Source organism: Oncorhynchus tshawytscha, linkage group LG21, assembly GCF_018296145.1.
Source record: "Oncorhynchus tshawytscha isolate Ot180627B linkage group LG21, Otsh_v2.0, whole genome shotgun sequence".
NCBI classification, from domain to species: Eukaryota; Metazoa; Chordata; class Actinopteri; order Salmoniformes; family Salmonidae; genus Oncorhynchus; species Oncorhynchus tshawytscha.
Window position 1 is genome coordinate 31,069,876 of NC_056449.1, and position 21,901 is coordinate 31,091,776.

The 21,901-nt window shown below is 48.4% G+C and overlaps 1 protein-coding gene across 1 annotated transcript; it reads right to left on the bottom strand.

Annotated features, from left to right (window-relative positions):
• Nucleotides 1-17,587: 17,587 nt before the first annotated feature.
• On the bottom strand, nucleotides 17,588-21,660 carry LOC112242795 (nucleolar and coiled-body phosphoprotein 1). Its single transcript, XM_042303009.1, has 3 exons — nucleotides 20,014-21,660; nucleotides 18,744-19,929; nucleotides 17,588-17,813 (listed from the first exon to the last, which is right to left on the bottom strand). Exons 1-3 carry the CDS (start codon nucleotides 21,641-21,643, stop codon nucleotides 17,588-17,590), a joined length of 3,042 nt encoding a protein of 1,013 aa, XP_042158943.1. The 5' UTR covers nucleotides 21,644-21,660.
• Between the last annotated feature and the right edge of the window lie 241 nt (nucleotides 21,661-21,901).

A 21,901-nucleotide genomic window follows, 5' to 3' on the forward strand; every position in this document is an offset into this window, starting at 1 on the left:
CCTGAGAGACACTACTATACCATGGACCTGAGAGGACCTGAGAGACACTACTATACCATGGACCTGAGAGACACTACTATACCATGGACCTGAGAGACACTACTATACCATGGACCTGAGAGACACTACTATACCATGGACCTGAGAGACACTACTATACCAAGAACCTGAGAGACACTACTATACCATGGACCTGAGAGACACTACTATACCATGGACCTGAGAGACACTACTATACCATGGACCTGAGAGAGACCGATACTTCCCACACCATCGGAAATGAGAATATCAGACTACACATTCCTGTAGTAAATCCATTACCAGTTGACTAATGAGGCATCAGATAAATTATATAGAAATACAAGATGGCGTAGCAGTCGAACGTGGGTTTTGTCTTGTCCCATCTTGTCCTGTGTAGATAATAGTTTTCCTAGTTTTTTTCTTATATATTTCGCATATATTTTAATCTCACTTTTCATCTACAAACTGAATATACTCTCCTGCAACCCACCTCACCCAATGTGGTACGGATTTGCTAGTTTTATACTGATGGAACTCCCATCAGAAGCGAGCCAGCTTACTAGCTAGTAGTCAGTTAGCCACTGCTAGCGGTCTTCACCGTTAACTCGAACACCAGCCAGCCTCAGCTCGGTCAATACCTGCCAGTCTGCACAGCGCGATATCAACCCAGAGCATATCGAACTGCTTTTTCTCTACCACATCTCCGGATTCCTGCCGCAAGCTCTGGACCATTATACCGGATCATCGCAGCTAGCTAGCTGCAACCCGAGTGGCTACTCCTGGCTAATGTCTCTGCCCCGAAGCAAGCACCAGTTAGCCTTGAGCTAGCCTCGAGCTAGGTCCCTCTCCAGGCTAGCCCGAAGAGGTCCACCAGCTAATTATTGGGCTACAATACCTCTTTTGCCAATTGGCCCAGACCCTTTATTACCGATATGGAGCCCCGCCAATCCATCACGACTGGTCTGCCGACGTAATCATCCGAGGTGGTTTCAACAGGCTTTTCCGTTGCGACGTCATCGAAGATCCATCTGCTGGCCACAGCCCTCTAGCTTTATGAATTGCCTTGTTTCCAGCTCACCTAGCGTAGTAGCAACTACCGAACGGTCCCCTGACTAACCTATTGCTGCTCATTGGACCCTATGATCACTTGGCCCCCAGACCCGCCCTAAATGCCTTAGATAGCTCTTTTGTCGCATCCTCCACACATGCGGAGACATCACTTGGCTTAACTGGTGCCTCCAGCAACGCAACCGCTCTCATCGTCACTCAATGCCTAGGTTTACCTCCACTGTACTCACATTCTACCATACCCTTGTCTGTACATTATGCCTTGAATCTCTGTCCCCAATGCTAGACGACCAGTTCTTATAGCCTTTAGCCGTACCCTTATCCTACTCCTTGTTGTAGACCCCCCTTAGCCCCCAGTTGTGCCCTGGACACCATATGTGAATTGATTGCCCCCCATCTATCTTCAGAGTTTGTACTGTTAGGTCACCGAAACCGGGATGTGCTTAACACCCCGGCCATCCTACAGTCTAAACTAGATGCCCTCAATCTCACACAAATTATCAAGGAACCTACCAGGTACAACCCTAAATCCGTAACCATGGCCACCCTCATAGATATCATCCTGGCCAACTTGCCCTCTAAATACACATCTGCTGTCTTCAACCAGGATCTCAGTGATCACTGCCTCATTGCCTATGTCAGTAATTGGTCCACCCCTCATCACAGTCAAACGCTCCCTTAAACACTTCAACGAGCAGGCCTTTCAAATCAACCTGGCTCGGGTATCCTGGAAGGATATTTACAGTACAGTGCACCCGTCTTCATCGACCTGGCCAAGGCTTTCGACTCTGTCAATCAACGCATTCTTATCGGCAGACTCAATAGCCTTGGTTTCTCAAATGACTGCCTCGCCTGGTTCACCAACTACTTCTCAGATAGAGTTCAGTGTGTCAAATCGGAGGGCCTGTTGTCCGAACCTCTGCAAGTCTCTATGGAAGTGCCACAAGGTTCAATCCTCGGCTGACTCTTTTCTCTGTATACATCAATGATGTCACTCTTGCTGCTGGTGATTCTCTGATCTACCTCTATGCAGACGACACTTCTTTGGACACTGTGTTAACAAACCTCCAGATGAGCTTCAATGCCATACAACACTCCTTCCGTGGCCTCCAACTGCTTTTACATGCTAGTAAAACTAAATGCATGCTCTTCAACCGATTGCTGCCCACACCCGCCCGACTGGCATCACTACTCTGGACGGTTCTGACTTAGAATATGTGGACAACTACAAATACCTAGTTGTCTGGTTAGACTGTAAACTCTCCTTCCAGACTCACATTAAACATCTCCAATCCGAAATGAAATCGAGAATCGGCTTCCTATTTTGCAAAAAAGCCTCCGTCACTCATGCTGCCAAACATACCCTCGTAAAACTGACCATCCTACCAATCCTTGATTTCGGCGATGTCATTTACAAAATAGCCTCCAACACTCTCCTCAGCAAATTAGATGTAGTCTATCACAGTGCCATCCGTTTTATCACCAAAGCCCCATATACTACCCACCACTACAACCTGTATGCTCACGTTGGCTGGCCCTCGCTTCAAGTTCGTCGCCAAACCCACTGGCTCCAGGTCATCTATAAGTCTTTGCTAGGTAAAGCTCTGCCTTATCTCAGCTCACTGGTCACCATAGCAACACCCACCCGTAGCACGCGCTACAGCAGGTATATTTCACTGGTGATCCCCAAAGACAACAACCACTTTGGCTGCCTTTCCTTCCATTTCTCTGCTGCCAATGACTGGAACAACTGGACTTATTTCTCCCTCTCTAACTTTAAGCATCAGCTGTCAGAGCAGCTTACCAGTCACTGTACCTGTACACAGCCCATCTGTAAATAGCACACCCAACTACCTCATCCCCATATTGTTATTTTTTTGTCGCTCTTTTGCACCCCAGTATCTCTACTTGCACATCATCAGCACATCTATCACTCCAGTGTCTATGGCCTATTTATTGCCTTACCTCCGTAATCTTACTGCATTTGCACACACTGGACATAGACGTTTTCTATTGTGTTATTGATTGTACGTTTGTTTATTACATGTGTAACTCTGTGTTGTTTCTGTCGCAATGCTTTGCTTTATCTTGGCTAGGTCGCAGTTGTAAATGAGAACTTGTTCTCAACTGGTGAAATAAGGTGAATAAGGTGAAATAAAAAAATAAACATAGACCCTCAGGTATGTGATAAAACATGTTGCCTTCAGCTAGGGATTTTCCTGTGTGATTGAGCAAAAGAGGCCCAGCCAAAGTCATTAGTACAACCAAATGTGGTTGGTGATTCTGATGAGTCATTTGTAGTATAATACCCTCTAGACATATTTTAGTGAGTAGAGGAAGTGAGGGGGTGAGGAGGTGAAGTGTGGCAACACTGAGCTGATATGAAATCAGGTAGACAGGTAGAGGTAGACGGGTAGAGGTGGATGGGTAGAGGCGGACGGGTAGAGGCGGACGGGTAGAGGCGGACGGGTAGAGGCAGACGGGTAGAGGCGGACGTGTAGGGGCGGACTGGTAGAGGCAGACGGGTAGAGGCGGGCTGTTAGAGGCGGACGTGTAGAGGCGGACGTGTAGGGGCAGACAGGTAGAGGCAGACGGGTAGAGGCGGGCTGTTAGAGGCGGACGTGTAGAGGCGGACGTGTAGGGGCGGACTGGTAGAGGCAGACGGGTAGAGGCGGGCGGGTAGAGGCGGGCTGTTAGAGGCGGACGGGTAGAGGCGGACGGGTAGAGGCGGGCGGGTAGAGGCAGACGGGTAGAGGCGGGCTGTTAGAGGCGGACGGGTAGAGGGGGGCGGGTAGAGGCAGACGGGTAGAGGCGGGCTGTTAGAGGCGGACGTGTAGAGGCGGACGTGTAGGGGCAGACGGGTAGAGGCGGGCGGGTAGAGGCGGGCTGTTAGAGGCGGACGGGTAGAGGCAGACGGGTAGGGGCAGACGGGTAGAGGCAGACAGGTAGAGGCGGGCGGGTAGAGGCAGACGGGTAGAGGCGGGCGGGTAGAGGCAGATGGGTAGAGGCGGGCGGGTAGAGGCAGATGGGTAGAGACGGGCGGGTAGGGGCAGATGGGTAGAGACGGGCGGGTAAGGGCAGACGCGAGGCACCTGAAGGGAACACATGTTACATTTTACAATCAACCATTTACCTTTACTTACAAATACAGTATATCAATAATCACTTTAAATTCTTTACGAATGTGACTTTTTTCCAGTCAATATCAACTGAAAATAATAATATAAGAAAAAGGTAATGTTGGCGTCTTTTCTCCTCAATCCTCTGTGGAGGATTCTGAAATGTGGGTTTGTTGTTATGCATCTCGGTTGCTAAGTGATGAAAAGATAACCGGAGGGCAACAGTCAGGTGTTTCTCAATCCCTCCCTCCGTCACTCCCTCCCTCCCTCCGTCACTCAGAAGCTGTCACCTAGGTCCACTCATACAGTACCGGCATATCCCAACATGCCCCTTTGGTCTCGCCCCTTCCCCAGGAAACAAGCCAAATATGGGCATATCAGGGGAGAACAGGTGAAGGGCCAGACAGGTAAGGTAGATTCCTCTCTAACTGCTACTCTCAACTACCATGTGGTTGAGACTGAGGAACTGGAACAGGATCTCTCCAGTTAGATCCTGTATCCAGAGGCAGGTAGCAAAACATGAACACAGCAGCAAGACATAATCACATTGTAATAAAACAGACAACGTGAAAACAGAACAGACATTCACTTTCTTGCCATGGCTGATTCCTACATGACTCCAGACACTGTAGAGGAAAAGGTATCTGCTAAAGTAATGTCTCCTTGATTTACTACTACTACGTAATAACGTCTGGTATGGACCAGTGTTACCTAATGCCCTGGTTTACTCACTGTGGTAGAAAAATAACCCAAAGACACACAGACTGACGGACTGACAAGCACACAGACACGTTCTTCCTGTTTTCCTCCGAGTCTGGTACTTGGTAGTCAACCCTGGTGTATAGGAGGTCACGTCTACAGACTGGTCTACATGAACACCTGTCTGTCTCCTGTCTGTCAGTATCCTCTCATCCACATTACAAATCAAATCAAATTGTATTTGTCACATGCGCGGAATGCAACAGGGGTGTGGTTACACTTACAGTGAAATGCTTACTGCAAGCCCTTTAACCAACAATGCAGTTTTAAGAAAATACAAGAAGAAAAATTAAGAGAAAAGAATATCAAATGATTAAAGAAAAGCTGTAAATAACAATAGCAGGGCTATATACAGGGGTACCGGTACAGAGTCAATGTGAGGAGGCTATATACAGGGGGTACCGGTACAGAGTCAATGTGGAGGCTATATACAGGGGTACCGGTACAGAGTCAATGCAAATAGTCTGGGTAGCCATATGATTAGCTGTTCAGGAGTCTTATGGCTTGGGGGTAGAAGCTATTTAGAAGCCTCTTGGCCCTAGACTTGGCACTCCGGTACCGCTTGCCGTGCGGTAGCAGAGTGAACAGTCTATGACTAGGGTGGCTGGAGTCTTTGACAATTTTTAGGGCCTTCCTCTGACACCGCCTGGTACAGGAAGCTTGGCCGGTGATGTACTCTGCCGTAGGTGATGTACTCTTCCGTACACACTACCCTCTGTAGTGCCTTGCGGTCAGATGCCGAGCAGTAGCCATACTAGGCAGTGATGCAATCCTTCAGGATGCTCTCGATGGTGCAGCTGTAAAATGTTTTGAGGATCTGAGGACCCATGCAAAATCTTTTTAGTCTCCTGAGGGGGAATAGGTTTTGTCGTGCCCTCTTCACGACTGTCTTGGTGTGCTTGGACCATGTTAGTTTGTTGGTGATGTGGACGCCAAGAACTTGAAGCTCTCAACCTGCTCCACTACAGCCCTGTCGATGAGAATGGGGGCGTGCTCGATCCTCCTTTTCCTGTAGTCCACAATCATCTCTTATGCCTTGATCACATTGAGGGAGAGGTTGTTGTCCTTGCACCACATGGTCAGGTCTCTAACCTCCTCTCTATATCTCATTGTTGTCGGTGATCAGGCCTACCACTGTTGTGTCATCAGCAAATGTCATGATGGTGTTGGAGTCGTGCCTGTCCGTGCAGAGGGAGGTGTTTGTCCCAGTGTCCTTAGCTTAGTGATGAGCTTTGAGGGCACTATGGTGTTTAACACTGAGCTGTAGTCAATTAATAGCATTCTCACATAGGTGTTCCTTTTGTCCAGGTGTGAAAGGGCAGTGTGGAGTGCAATAGAGATTGCATCATCTGTGGATCTGTTGTTGTGGTATGCAAATTGGAGTGGGTCTAGTGTTTCTGGGATAATGGTGTTGATGTGAGACATGATCAGCCTTTCAAAGCACTTTATGGCTATAGACGTGAGTGCTACGGGTCGGTAGTAATTTAGGCATGTTACCTTAGCGTTCTTGGGCACAGGCACTATGGTGGTCTGCTTAAAACATGTAGGTATTACAGACTGTGTCAGGGAGATGTTGAAAATGTCAGTGAAGAGACTTGCCAGCTGGTCAGCGCAGGCTCTGAGTACACGTCCTGGTAATCCGTCTGGCCCTGTGGCTTTGTGAATGTTAACCTGTTTAAAGGTCTTACTCACATCGGCCGCGGAGAACGTGATCACACAGTCGTCCGGAACAGCTGATGCTCTCATGCATGTTTCATGTCTCGAAGCGAGCATAGATGTTATTTAGCTCGTCTGGCAGGCTCGTGTCACTGGGCAGCTCTCGGCTGTGCTTCCCTTCATAGTCTGTAAAGGTTTGCAGGCCCTGCCACATCCGACGAGCATTGGAGCAGGTGTAGTATGATTCGATCTTTGTCCTGTATTGATGCTTTGCCCGTTTGATGGTTCATCAGAGGGCATAGCGGGATTTCTTATAAGCTTCCAGGTTAGAGTCCAACACCTTGAAAGCGACAGCTCTACCCCTTAGCTCAGTGCGAATGTTGTCTGTTATCCATGGCTTCTGGTTGGGGTATGTACGTACAGTCACTGTGAGGACAACGTCTTAGATGCACTTATTGATAAAGCCAGTGACTGATGTGGTGTACTCCTCAATGCCATCGGAAGAATCCCGGAACATATTCCAGTCTTTGCTAGAAAAACAGTCCTGTGGTTTAGCATCTGACCACTTTTTTATAGACCGAGTCACTTGTGCTTCTTGGTTTAATTTTTGCTTGTAAACAGGAATTAGGAGGATAGAATTATGGTCAGATTTGCCAAATGGAGGGTGAGGGAGAGCTTTGTACACGTCTCTGTTTGTGGAGTAGAGGTGGTCTAAAATGTATTTCCCTCTTCTTGCACATTCGGTCGGCAGGGTAGCCTAGTGGTTAGAGCGCTGGACTCATAACCGGAAGGTTGCAAGTTCAAATCCCTGAGCTGACAAGGTACAAATCTGTCATTCTGCCCCTGAACAGGCAGTTAACCTACTGTTTCTAGGCCGTCATTGAAAATAAGAATTTGTTCTTAACTGACTTGCCTAGATAAATAAAGGTTAAAAAATATATATATATTTTCCAGCGATTCAACGTTACCTCACAGGACGGAAGGCAGATTAACCTTCACCAGCGAATAACGGGGGCCTGGTGGGTGTCTGTATTATATCCCTCCCATCCGACTCATTGAAGAAGAGCTCTTCGTCCAGTTTGAGGTGTGAAATCGCAGTTCTGATGTCCAGAAACTATTTTTCTTCATAAGAGAATGTAGCATTATGTACAACATTATGTACAGCATTATGTACAACATTATGTACAACATTATGTACAGCATTATGTACAACATTATGTACAGCATTATGTACAACATTATGTACAACATTATGTACAGCATTATGTACAACATTATGTACAACATTATGTACAGCATTATGTACAACATTATGTACAACATTATGTACAACATTATGTACAACATTATGTACAACATTATGTACAACATTATGTACAGCATTATGTACAACATTATGTACAACATTATGTACAACATTATGTACAACATTATGTACAGCATTATGTACAACATTATGTACAACATTATGTACAGCATTATGTACAACATTATGTACAACATTATGTACAAAACAAGCAATGAACAACGCAAAAAAACAAAGAAAATAGCGTGGTTGAGCCGATAAGACCCCTCCGGCACCATCACCATCACCGTGTGTGAACCTTCTCCTCCGGCGCCATCACCGTGTGTGAACCTTCTCCTCCGGCGCCATCACCATGTGTAAACATGACCATCAACGTACAGAACATGACCACCCATCCCTGTCTGTCTCCTGTCTGTCTGTATCCTCTCATCCACATTACAACAATCACACACACTGGAAAATACAGTCCGGCATATTGCTGACATTTTACTCCAAATAACTTCATTGTTTTTTCCTCTATGGTTTTATCGTGTCCTATCAGATGGGCCAGCCCATTCCACCCACACAGGGGGGATCCCCTCTCGGCTGTTTTCCTGCTGTCATTGAGACAATACAGGGTGGGCTTTTCCATCAGCCCGTCACCCACGTTGGCCCACACCAGACACAGGGTCCGGATGTCAATCCCACTCACCCCTAGGTGAGCCGGCGCAACTGGAACGAGTGTGTGTGTGTGTGTGTGTGTGTGTGTGTGTGTGTGTGTGTGTGTGTGTGTGTGTGTGTGTGTGTGTGTGTGTGTGTGTGTGTGTGTGTGTGTGTGCGTGCGTGCGTGTCTGTGTGTGTGTGTGTGTGTGTGTGTGTGTGTGTGTGTGTGTGTGTGCGTGCGTATGTGTGTGAATATGTATGTGTGTGCGTGTGTGTAAAATGTCTTGATAAAGAGCTCAATGTGTTTTTCATGTCTATGATGTTGATGTTGTTCTATGTCAGAGAGAGAGACTCCCTCATAAAAACAGGGCTAGCTTTTTCCCACAGCTAAGTCACCTTCTAAAAGAATCGGACAATATCACAGCATTAGACAATAACATAATCTGTCTTAAAATCACCTCTGTCTGTCCTGATGTCCCCGGGGTACCTCCAGAGACACGGGCTGACAGGGCATATCTCTGTCTGTCCTGATGTCCCCGGGGTACCTCCAGAGACACGAGCTGACAGGGCATATCTCTGTCTGTCCTGATGTCCCCGGGGTACCTCCAGAGACACGAGCTGACAGGGCATATCTCTGTCTGTCCTGATGTCCCCGGGGTACCTCCAGAGACACGGGCTGACAGGGTGTGTCTCTGTCTGTGTTGACTGACTGAGTGAGCTCCTGTCTGGGTCTGATGTTGAGCAATGTCCTGGATGTTCAACACTACCACCACAGTCAGCCAGTCAGTGTGTTAGTGAGGTGTGTCTAGTGGTTTATTACGCATGTGTGTGTATTCAAGGCGCGTGTGAGTGTTTGTGTATTCAAGGCGTGTGTGTGTGTGTCTTGCAGCATTTCTAATCCTACCCACTTCCGAACATACTACGGTAAACTTTCACCCAGTCTGTCTAACAGAGTCTTAGAACTGTGCATCGTTTTCTTTCTCAAAATAGCCTACAGACTCCTACAATACATAATATTCCTACAGACACCTACAATGCTATGTGTGTCTGGGTCCCTATATCTCCCATGCGAGAGGGAATGACCTTTAACTATCCACTCCAACCAGTCGCCATGACTACAAGAAAAGTATTTGATCGTGACACAACCCCATCCAGGGAACCAAAGTAAAATCATCATATTTTAATCACCGTAAGATCTGAGTCTGACACAGTCCATTTACATCCTAGTCAGACCAGACCAACACCCATCTGGAGAAGGTCTTCCACCAGACCAGACCAACACACATCTGGAGAAGGTCTTTCATCAGACCAGACCAACACACATCTGGAGAAGGTCTTTCATCAGACCAGACCAACACACATCTGGAGAAGGTCTTTCATCAGACCAGACCAGCACACATCTGGAGAAGGTCTTCCACCATACCAACACACATTTTTTTAGATTTTTTTTTTTTTTTAACCTTTATTTTACTAGGCAAGTCAGTTAAGAACAAATTCTTATTTTCAATGACGGCCTAGGAACAGTGGGTTAACTGCCTGTTCAGGGGCAGAACGACAGATTTGTACCTTGTCAGCTCGGGGATTAGAACTTGCAACCTTTCGGTTACTAGTCCAACGCTCTAACCACTAGGCTACCCTGCCGCCCCACATCTGGAGAAGGTCTTTCACGAGACCAGACCAACACACATCTGGAGAAGGTCTTTCACGAGACCAGACCAACACACATCTGGAGAAGGTCTTTCACGAGACCAGACCAACACACATCTGGAGAAGGTCTTCCACCAGACCAACACATCTGGAGAAGGTCTTTCACGAGACCAGACCAACACACATCTGGAGAAGGTCTTCCACCAGACCAGACCAACACACATCTGGAGAAGGTCTTTCACGAGACCAGACCAACACACATCTGGAGAAGGTCTTCCACCAGACCAGACCAACACACATCTGGAGAAGGTCTTTCACGAGACCAGACCAACACACATCTGGAGAAGGTCTTTCATCAGACCAGACCAATACACATCTGGAGAAGGTCTTTCACGAGACCAGACCAACACACATCTGGAGAAGGTCTTTCATCAGACCAGACCAACACACATCTGGAGAAGGTCTTTCATCAGACCAGACCAACACACATCTGGAGAAGATCTTTCACGAGACCAGACCAAAACACATCTGGAGAAGGTCTTTCATCAGACCAGACCAACACACATCTGGAGAAGGTCTTTCATCAGACCAGACCAACACACATCTGGAGGTCTTTCATCAGACCAGACCAACACACATCTGGAGAAGGTCTTTCATCAGACCAGACCAACACACATCTGGAGAAGGTCTTTCATCAGACCAGACCAACACACATCTGGAGAAGGTCTTTCATCAGACCAGACCAACACACATCTGGAGAAGGTCTTTCACCAGGTGTCTTTACCGCTAATGCATGTGTGTGTGTGTGTGTGTCTTACCCTCTGCGTGTATCTGTCACACACACACACACACACACACACACACACACACACACACACACACACACACACACACACACACACACACACACACACACACACACACACACACACACACACACACACACCCCTAATGTTCAACCCTCTCATTAGTTAAGCAGTCTACCACAACAGAGATCACATTGATTGGTTTGAATAAGGATATGGTTATAGTTCTAGGAGCCTTTGACATGTGGTTGGAGCTGAAGAAGAGAGGCAACTACAAGCCACTCTGGAGAAGAGCATTTGCTCAATGACTAATATGTAATACAAATGCAACTGTTGGCTATAATATGTCTGTAATAGCAGTTTTACTATGTGTCATTACTACGCTGAGTCAACTGAAGAAGAAAAAAAGAATCAAAACATGATAACTGAGAACATATTTACTGCATGAGTAGGACTGTGTTTTGTCACAAAAGGCTGACACCAAGGCAAATCTCAATAGCATTTATTTGACTTCTGTCATCCTCTCTCTTCGCCTCCTTGTCAAAACCCATTGGGTGAGAAAGTCAGTCCCCTCTGACCTTGTCCTGCAATGGGTTTTGAGAAGGAGGTGAGAAGAGAGGACACAAAGAGTTAAGAAAATGCTATTTGTACTGAACAAAATTGTAAACATGCAACAATTTCAAAGATTTTACTGAGTTACTGTTCATATAAGGAAATCAGTCAATTGAAATAAATGAATTAGGCCCTAATCTATGGATTTCACATGACTGGGCAGCCACTGGGTAGCCAGAAGGAGTTCACATGACTGGGCAGCCACTGGGTAGCCAGAAGGAGTTCACATGACTGGGCAGCCACTGGGTAGCCAGAAGGAGTTCACATGACTGGGCAGCCACTGGGTAGCCAGAAGGAGTTCACATGACTGGGCAGCCACTGGGTAGCCAGAAGGAGTTCACATGACTGGGCAGCCACTGGGCAGCCAGAAGGAGTTCACATGACTGGGCAGCCACTGGGTAGCCAGAAGGAGTTCACATGACTGGGCAGCCACTGGGTAGCCAGAAGGAGTTCACATGACTGGGCAGCCACTGGGTAGCCAGAAGGAGTTCACATGACTGGGCAGCCACTGGGTAGCCAGAAGGAGTTCACATGACTGGGCAGCCACTGGGTAGCCAGAAGGAGTTCACATGACTGGGCAGCCACTGGGTAGCCAGAAGGAGTGGGTAGCCAGAAGGAGTTCACATGACTGGGCAGCCACTGGGTAGCCAGAAGGAGTTCACATGACTGGGCAGCCACTGGGTAGCCAGAAGGAGTTCACATGACTGGGCAGCCACTGGGTAGCCAGAAGGAGTTTCCCCCACAATCGAGCTTTATTAAATTCTCTAAAATTAAGTTGGAGGCAGTTTATGGTACAGAAATTAACATGAAATGATCTGGGAACAGCTCTGGTGGACATTCCTGCAGTCAGCATGCCGATGACATGCGCTCATTAAACTTGAGACATTGTGTGATGTTACAAAACTGCACATTTGAAAGTGGACTTTTATTGTCCACAAGGTGCACCTGTGTAATGATCATGCTATTTAATCAGCTTCTTGATATGCCACACCTGTCCCATTGATAGATTACACCTGGCAAAGGAGAAGTGCTCCCTAACAGGGATGTAAACTAATTTGTGTACAAAATATGAGAAAAATGAGCTTTTAGTGCATATGGAACATTTCTGGGATTTTTTATTTCATCTTATGAAACATAGGAGCAACACTTTACATGTTGCGTTTATATTTTTGTTCCCTGTAGATTCTCCCCGAGATAGACTACTTCAGAAGCTATCCTGTGCTGCAGTTTATGTTGCCCCCAAGTGGGCGAAATTGGGAAGCACAAAATAAGTCCCGATCAGCATAATAATATTGTGTTTGTTCTGGGAGAATCTAGAGGGCAGGTACATAAAGCTGATGATTTAGTCGGATCACAGAAGATCCACCTCAATGCGTGATTGAAATTTAAAGGCAATGTTCCCGCTTTCGCAGAATTGCATTTATGTAGCGCTATAACGCATATCTGCTATGGTCCAAATTTAATCTAGTCCTTAGAAATATTAGTGTTAAGATCTGAGCAAAATGTAGGCAACTGCAAAGTCATGATGAATAATGTGTGTAATATTATTGGGTTGACAGAATAAAGATTAAAGTATAGTTGACATGGCGTTGGTATTGAGGGAAAAGGGTAACACAGGAGCCTGGTATTCAGGGAAAAGGGTAACACAGGAGCCTGGTATTCAGGGCTGATGCAACATTCCCAGAGGAGAATGAAAACAGCTACAGTATGATGTCATCTCTGTACAGTAGTATTCTGTCGTCCTCTTAATAACTTCTTCTGTGGCTGCATTACCTCTCCTCACCACTAGATGGCAGTCTGAGCACAGACAGATGGACCGTAGGTCATGTTTGACCTCATCCTGAGAGGTGTGTGTGTGTGTGTTCATGAGTACTAATTTATTTAGATTTTTAAAAACTTTTTACCCCTTTTTTCTCCCCAGTTGGTAGTTACAGTCTTGTCCCATCGCTGCAACTCCCCTACGGACTCGGGAGAGGCGAAGGTCAAGAGTGTCCTCCGAAATACGACCCCACCAAGCCTCACTGCTTCTTGACACACTGCTCACTTAACCCAGTAGCCCGCCACACCAATGTGCATGCGCCCAGCCCGCCAAAAGGAGGCACTAGAGCACGATGGGACAAGGACATACCGGCCGGCCAACCCTCCCCTAACCCGGACAATTGTGCGCTGCCTCATGGGTCTCTCGATAGCGGCCGGTTGCAACACAGCCTGGGATCGAATCCGGATCTGTAGTGAAGCAGTGTCTTAGACTGCGGCGCCACTCAGGAGGCATAGTTTATGAGTACCTTTGAGTAGGTGGAGTATTAAAAAAAGTCCCTCCCGAAGCTTATTGGTGCAGTAGGGCCAGGAGTTCCTCTTGATCAAGTTACATGGCCATTAGGGATTAGAGTTTGGGCACGTTCCTCTGTCCAGACTTTGCTGATTCAGGCCAGATCTTACAAAGCCAGGATAGGTATTTTACATCATTATCTTCTAGCAATCTTGAGGTCAACAGCTGTCATGATGTAGCACACCACCATTGGTTGATGCAGCGTCTTAGGAAGGCGACGCTTCTTTTGGTCACATGGTCTGGATAAACACCATCTGTCAGGTGTTGGATTGAAGTATCAGTATCTATTCAGAAGTATCAAGACAGAACAGACCAGTGCATTCTACAGTAGTTTTATTACATTCAATATCTTACACATTTTTATTAGTGTCATTGCAGCTTCTTTGTGAACAAAACCTATTCATTCATTAATAAACAGAGAAAAACATCACATCCATGAGATCTTCCCAAATAGCAGTTTCAAGTCTTTAGGAGATATTGGTTTTAATACAAGGTGAATTTATTTAAATATTAGACGTATGCATTGAAACATGTATCTAAACGTAATGTAAATGCAAACAGTAAGTGTTTGTTTAGATTGAATGAATCATCTCTGAGAATGGATAAGGCACACCTGATGGCTTTTAGGTAACCAGTAGAACATTTAGATTTTTTTGTTTTTGTCGAAGAAAAATATCATTAGAAATCCCAGAAATATCCTCACGGACCTTCAAACACAATAATAGTTTTTTTCTCTTACCAAATCAATGCATGAAAAGCTAACATAATCAGGCAACCAGGCAAATAAAAAGCAGCGAAGAACATAAACAACAAAACATTTAAAAAACAACAAACAACCACAACTAAAGAATCATTCACTCCAGTCCAGTTGCCAGGGAAACAAAGCTAACATCAAGGCCTGAGGCTTACATTAGAGCACCTCATATACACCCTGGCATGGCTGTATTCTGAGACCCTACAGGCACCAGGAAGACGACTGTTTCAGGCCCTCTTCCCCCCCGCGTTGGGCAGACTGGAGGCTTGTTTGTGGTAGCAGTCCGGGGGGCTAGTGTTCATGCCTGTAGGGACGTAGTACATGCTATCCAGGTAGCTCTGGTCCAGAGGTGCATGACTCTGGGGCTCCGGCTTGGACCCCTGGCTCCCGGGGCTCCCATAGCCGACCTGAGCGCCATTCTGGTGCATCGTCCCTGGGACTGGAGCCTCTGGGTGGCGGGGTGGCTGGGGCTGGGGATGAGGTGCAGGAGGAGGGGGGCCATAGGGGAGGTACTGGGGGGCTGGGGCATATATATTGGGGTTGTGGATGGAAGAGTAGGGGGCCGCTGAGGCAGTGGAGTAGGGAGCGGCCAAAGGAGGGTAAAGTCCTGAGTGAGACATGGTACTCTGAGGGATGAGCACCTCCACGTACTGGCCCGTCTCTGGATCAAACAGCATCTTCCTCAGTGGCTGCACAGGCACCTCAATGTAGAAATACTTCCCCGTGTCAGGATCCATGAGGACCCTGCGAGGGGTTTGCCCGTACCCCAGACCACCTGTACTGTCTGGGTAGTCAGACCCAGACAGACTCCCATAATCAGATCCATAGGATGGCCCTAGGCTCTGTGAGCTGCACAAGTACTGAGGGTCCATAGGGGGCAGGTTGGGAGAGTGGCTGTGGTCACTGTAGGGGCCCCCGGAGACAGATGGCTGGCCCTGGGGGGAGCGGTGGAGAGTGGGGGCCCGGCGGGGTTCCATGTGTTGGGGGTGCTGGAGAGGGCGGTCAGCCAGGCAGGGCTGGAGTATGGAGGGGTGGGGTTGGTGGAGGGACTGGTACATGCCTGGAGGGGGCTGAGTGGGGCTGGGGAGGTTGGATGATTTGGGAGAGCTGGGCTGGTAGCCGATTGATCTCAGAGAATGGGGATCCGCTCTGCACTGGTGTAGGCGGAGAGGAGGTTGACCAGGGGAGTGGGAGGGGGAGGGGAAGGGAGGGGTGTGGGGGGAGTGGTGGTGGTGATGGGGTGTAAGGCCGTGGGAGGGGCAGCCAGAGGTGCAGGAGCAGGGAGGGGGACGGGAGGAGGCAGAGGAGAAGGGAGAGGAGGGGTGGTAGCGGTTCAGCTTCCTCTGGGGCAGGTCAGGTAGGTGGAGGGGGCTGAACCTCTCTCTCTCGTCATAACTAGGGGGGTCATCTGATGCGTAGAAACGCAGGTCGTCTGCCCTCTGCGAGTGGTCGCTAGACAAGGATCTGTGTATGGGCTGCTGTGTGTGTATGTGGTGTGTGTATACGGGAGCCTGTGTGTTTGTGGATACCGTGGCAGGTTGGTTTGTATTGTTGAAGGTAACCGGCATAGTTTGCTCCTGAGGGTATGCTGTTTTTGTTTTTGGATGCTGCAGGTGGTTGGTTATATCCACATCAGCTGACTGGCTTGAGTGTATGGCAGGGGAATTGGTAGGGACTTGGGCAGGGGCATGGGTAGGGACTTGGGCAGGATCTGGGGCAGCAGGGGCTTGGTTCGGAGCTGGGGCTGGAGCTGGGGCTGAGACTGTGAGGGTTGTGGGTCTCTGTGTGTAGCTGGGGGCCTCTCCTTGTCCCTGGGTTGAGGCCTCTGGTTGCTTTGGCCTTTCATTGGATGTCTCTGTGTCTACTGTTGTTGATGGTGGTTTGTGAGAGAAACTAGCGATGATTGTTGTTTTGGTAGGTGAAGGCCTGTAGCTAGACACTGCAGAAACTGATAACTTTTTATTGTAGTTAGACGCTGGGGTCGAATTATTCGATAGATGTCTGTGGATAGTCGTAGCTGAAGTTGATGGTTTCTCATTGTTCACAGGTCTCTCCTCTTCTGTGTTCTGTTTGAAGGTTGATGTTGGTGCTTCCACGGATTTCTGCTGTATTTCATTGGACAGTGAATTTGCATCTGTCGGTTTGAACTTTGGTTTCAGTGCCAGTGGCGGACCGTTGGATATTGAGTGAACCTCTATAGCTTGCGGTCTGGTGTTTGACGTGATGTTCTTCTCTTGTTTATCTTGTTTATGTATTTCTTTGGACAACGACCTCACCTCGATCACTTGTGGTCTGTATCTTCTCATCAGTGCTGGTGAGCCTGGTAGCGAGCCTGGTAACTTAGGTGAGTAGGTTGATTTCTTCACCGTCTCTTTTTCAGCAGTGTCTTCCTGTGTTTTCTTCTGTGAGGGTGGTGGTGATGATGTCGTGCGTTGCTCTATGTCTCTGACCGTGGCTCTGACACTAACCCTCTCCTGATTCGAAGGGGTCCTAACACTGTCTTCCGTTTGAGCAGAGTCTCTTCGAAGCCCGGGAGAATTTGGGGCCGAATGGGTATGTGAGGAAGAGGCTGATGCATTGACGGAAGATGAGGAAAAGGATGAGGCTGAAGTTGATGCATTGACAGAGGTCGAGGAGAAGGATGAGGTTTCTTTCACAGTGCTTGAGGATGATACGGATGAGGCTGCTTTCACATAGGATGAAGAAGAGGACGAGTAAGTTCTCTGTCTGTGTGAGTCACTCGTACCCCCATCTGAGGGTCCACGGGTCTGAAGAGGGATCTCTATTTGGTTGATATGTTTCCCTGGGACGCCTCCACCTCCACCCCCACCTTCACGCCCACTCCTTGTTATGGCCTCTGACACAGCCTCAGAGACCAAAGACCCAATATCTGCCTGGTAGCCCTTCTCCTTCACCAGTATGGACACAGAGTGGCTGGGGGTAGGGGTCTTGATGGGGACAGTGGAAGGTGGAGTGCCTAGAACTGGGGATGAAGCTGGTGCTGGAGGAGAAGCTGGGGCTGGCGAAGCTTTGGGACCAAGTGAGGGTGAGGAGGCCAGGATTGGAGCTGGGGCTGGGAATGCTGGAGCTGGACCTGGGGAACAGGCAGGAACTAAGGCTGAGAATGACTTGGGCTTATTAGATCCATCCTGTAGCACCAGAGAAGCACAAGACACTCTTCTGTCTTTACTGGGGAGTTTAGGGCTGCTGCCCAGCATAGGTGGCTTGGTATCTCTTCTCACCACTTCAGGTTTGTCACTAGCCTCTGATATACTTCGGTGTCTCCTGGTTACTCTCAGTGACTCTGTTTCACTGGGTTTCACCTTGGTGTTGCTTGGTTCTGTTTTGACAGTGTCCTTTACAGGGGTCTTGTGTTGGTTTGACTCTGTCTCTGTCACAGCTACTTCCTCTGTTGCGCAACTCTTAGGTGCTACATCAGAGAGGTTCCGGGGTCCTTTGGACACCGGCTTAGGTTCGCCTCTAGACGTTTCTCTCTCTGTTTTGTTGGACATTGTTGTTGTTTTGTTTTTGTTTTCTCTCCAGCTGATAGCTTTGAATTCCATCTGCATCGGCTTTTCCTCTTTCTGGAGAGATATTGGGTGAGGTGGTAGCTTGTCCTCTTTCTGAAGAGATATTGGGTGAGGTGGTAGCTTGTCCTCTTTCTGAAGAGATATTGGGTGAGGTGGTAGCTTTTCCTCTTTCTGAAGAGATATTGGGTGAGGTGGTAGCTTTTCCTCTTTCTGAAGAGATATTGGGTGAGGTGGTAGCTTGTCCTCTTTCTGAAGAGATATTGGGTGAGGTGGTAGCTTTTCCTCTTTCTGAAGAGATATTGGGTGAGGTGGTAGCTTTTCCTCTTTCTGAAGAGATATTGGGTGAGGTGGTAGCTTTTCCTCTTTCTGAAGAGATATTGGGTGAGGTGGTAGCTTTTCCTCTTTTTGAAGAGATATTGGGTGAGGTGGTAGCTTTTCCTCTTTCTGAAGAGATATTGGGTGAGGTGGTAGCTTTTATTGGGTGAGGTGGTAGCTTTCCTTTCTGAAGAGATATTGGGTGAGGTGGTAGCTTGTCCTCTTTCTGAAGAGATATTGGGTGAGGTGGTAGCTTTTCCTCTTTCTGAAGAGATATTGGGTGAGGTGGTAGCTTTTCCTCTTTCTTCTCTTCTCTCCTTACTATTGTCTCTTCATACCTCCCCTCTTTCCTTTCCACTCTGTCATCTTTCTTCTCTTCCCTCCTTTCCTCCTTCCTTTCCTCTTTTCTCTCCTCCCTCCTTTCCTGTCTCGGTTCCTCTCCCCTCTCCTCACTCCTCTCCTCCTTCTCTGGTGCTGGCATGGCCTTGAACGACAGGTTGTATGTGTTTTTCACCAGCCTTCTCACATCTCTCACTTTGTGCATGGGAGCTTTGGCTTTACTGTTCCTATTGGCATCCATATTCACCATCTGTTCATTCATCTTGTTCAAGGTATTCACCCCCTTCTCTTCTTCTCTTGTTACTCTATGTGAAGTCCCTATTCTCCTGTCTTCCTCTCTGGTTTCTGCATGTGAAGTCTCCACTGTCCTGTCTTCTTCTGTTGTTTCTCTCTGACAGGTCTTCCCAGGGGAGGCAGTCTCGTGGTTACCCTCAGGTTTAGTTTCTATCTCGGGCAACAGTGAGATGTTGAGAGAAGAGGTTTTCTTTATCTCTGTAACAGGGCTGGGTTTCAGAGTGATCTCTGGTGTTTTGGACATGTAGGTGCTCTTGACACTCGGATGTTTATGGTTTAAAGAGTCAGAGGGGTATTCCAGCTTTGTGTTTGTCATTCCTGCCTGCGTGCTGCTGGCTCGGGTGGCAGTGGGAACGCTGGTGTTCCGGGCAGCTGCATCTGCTGAGTCACCTGCCTGTTTGTAATCCCTCTCATCCCTCCATTTACTGTCATCCCTCTCATCCCTCCATTTACTGTCATGTGTCTGCTTACCCCCCATATTGGCATTCTTCTCTGTGGGTTTTTTACTCTCAAACGGGAACACCAGTTCAGACCTCATCTCTGGTTTGACCGGGTCAGTTCTCCAAGAGTTTGGGTTTCTGGCAGGAGACTCAGTTCTGTCGCTGTTTCTCTGAGGACAATTAGTAGTAGGGGGCTCAGATCTCATCCAAGGGCTAACATGGTTAGGGCTTCTGTTGCTGTGAGATTCAATTCTCTCGTTGCTTCTCTGAGGAAAGGTAACAGGAGCAACATGTGCGTTGGGACTCATCTCAGGGGTTGTGCTGGTAGGTTCAGGCCTCTCGTTGCTTCTCCGAGGAAAGGTAACAGGAGCAAAATGTGCGTTGGGACTCATCTCAGGGGTTGTGCTGGTAGGTTCAGGCCTCTCGTTGCTTCTCCGAGGAAAGGTAACAGGAGCAACATGTGCGTTGGGACTCATCTCAGGGGTTGTGTTGGGAGGTTCAGGCCTCTTGTTGCTTCGCTGTAGAGAAGTGGAGTCAGTATTAATAGTATGGTTCATTCGTCTAACACTGGATTTCACCCCAAAACTTCCATGTTGTCTGTTTACGTCAGTGTTTGGACTGGTCTCTCTTCTCACAGCCAGGTGCTCAGAAGAAAAACTGTTTCGTGAGTTTATGCTGGAACTCAGATTCCGTGTCTCTGGTTTTGTGGACTCTTTAAGGGTTGACGCCTCACTATCAGGGGGAAGAGGGGTTTTGTCCTCAGAGGGGCTGAGGTCACCTCCTTCTCCTTCCTGGTCAGTTGGTTTACCAACATTCTGCATCTTCTTGGAGAGGATGTTGTTGATCAGGCAGGTGGCCATCTTGGTTTTGGTACATGTCTCGTCCAGGGACAAAGACTTCTGGAGCTTGCCATTTCTCTTGGTCTGCTCAGTCCTCTCGGTGGCAGGTTCAGGGCTGGGTTCCGGGCAGTAGGCTTCCTGCAAGGCCGGAGGAGTGCTGTGTTGTCTCTGCAACGTCTCTCTGCTGTGTCTCTTTAGAGAGGTACTGTCCATCGGAACAATAGAAGCCACAGGAGCCACAGGAACCATTACAGGACTAGGAACCATGATGGGACTACCATTGCTGTTCTCACCCATCTTCAGCTCGGCCGTATTCCTTCTCTTCAGCTGGATCTGTCTCTTGGGCACTCCTCTCCTCACCTTCTTGGGCTCCTCTCTCTCCACAGCCACGTCCACACACTCAAAGCTGCCCATCTCACATTTTTTGGATGAGTCCAGGTCGTCATGGGGTGGATAATAAGCCCCAGAGGAGGGCTGCTGCTGCTGCTGGCGTGGGACTGGGAAGTCTTCATTGTCCAGCTGTGGAACAGACCCTCTGAGGTCAGCATAGGCCAGCCAGGCTGCATTAGCCCCCGCTGGGCTGTCCTGGGTGGAGGGCTGGGAGGCTCCAGTGGAGGAGCGGTGGCTGGAGTTGTACATGTCCAGGTAGTCCACCTGAGGGGATCCAGAGGACAGGCTGCGGAAGGCCACGTCACTGAACCACTTCACCTCGTTGTCCTCCTCATCCAGCTTGCTGCCCATGCTGGAGCTGGAGCCGTTAACTGAGACGCATCCAGGAACGGAGCTCCCGAGCTGGGGTATCGCAGGCTTGTATTTGGGCTGGTACTTCTTGGTGGGTCCCGGTCCACCTCCTCTGGCTGTCTCTGGCTGGGAGCTTTGTGCAGCTCTGTGCAGTATACAGTGTTGTTGCTGTTGTAGCTGTTGTATCTGTTGTAGTCTGGTGGTGAGCAGGCTCTCTGAATAGGAGCAAGCGGCTGGCATTCCCTGTCGACTCTCTCTGCTTGTGGGAGCTGCGTTGCGGCTTGCAGGCCCTTTTCTATTCCTGACACTGAATGACAGGTCAACCTGTTCCCCCTTGTAACTGGCCTCCTCCTGCCTTCCCTCCCCCTTTCCAGGCACCTGCTCCTCCCCCTGTCTCTCCCTCTCCGCTTGCCACTCCCTCTCCATTGCCCTCTCCTTTTCTTCCTCCCTGTGTCTCTGCCTTTCCTCTCTCTCCCTCTCTCTTTCCCTCTCCTCCTCCCTTTGCCACTCCCTCTCTCTTTCACCCTCCTCCTCCCTCTGCCTCTCCATCTTTCTTTCCCTCTCCTCCTTCTCCCTTATCTCCATCTCTCTGTTCCTTTTTCTTTCCCTCTGCGTCTCTCTATCCCTCTGTTGCATCTCCCACAACATCTCCCTCTCCTCCTCCTCCTCATCTCTCTCCCTCTC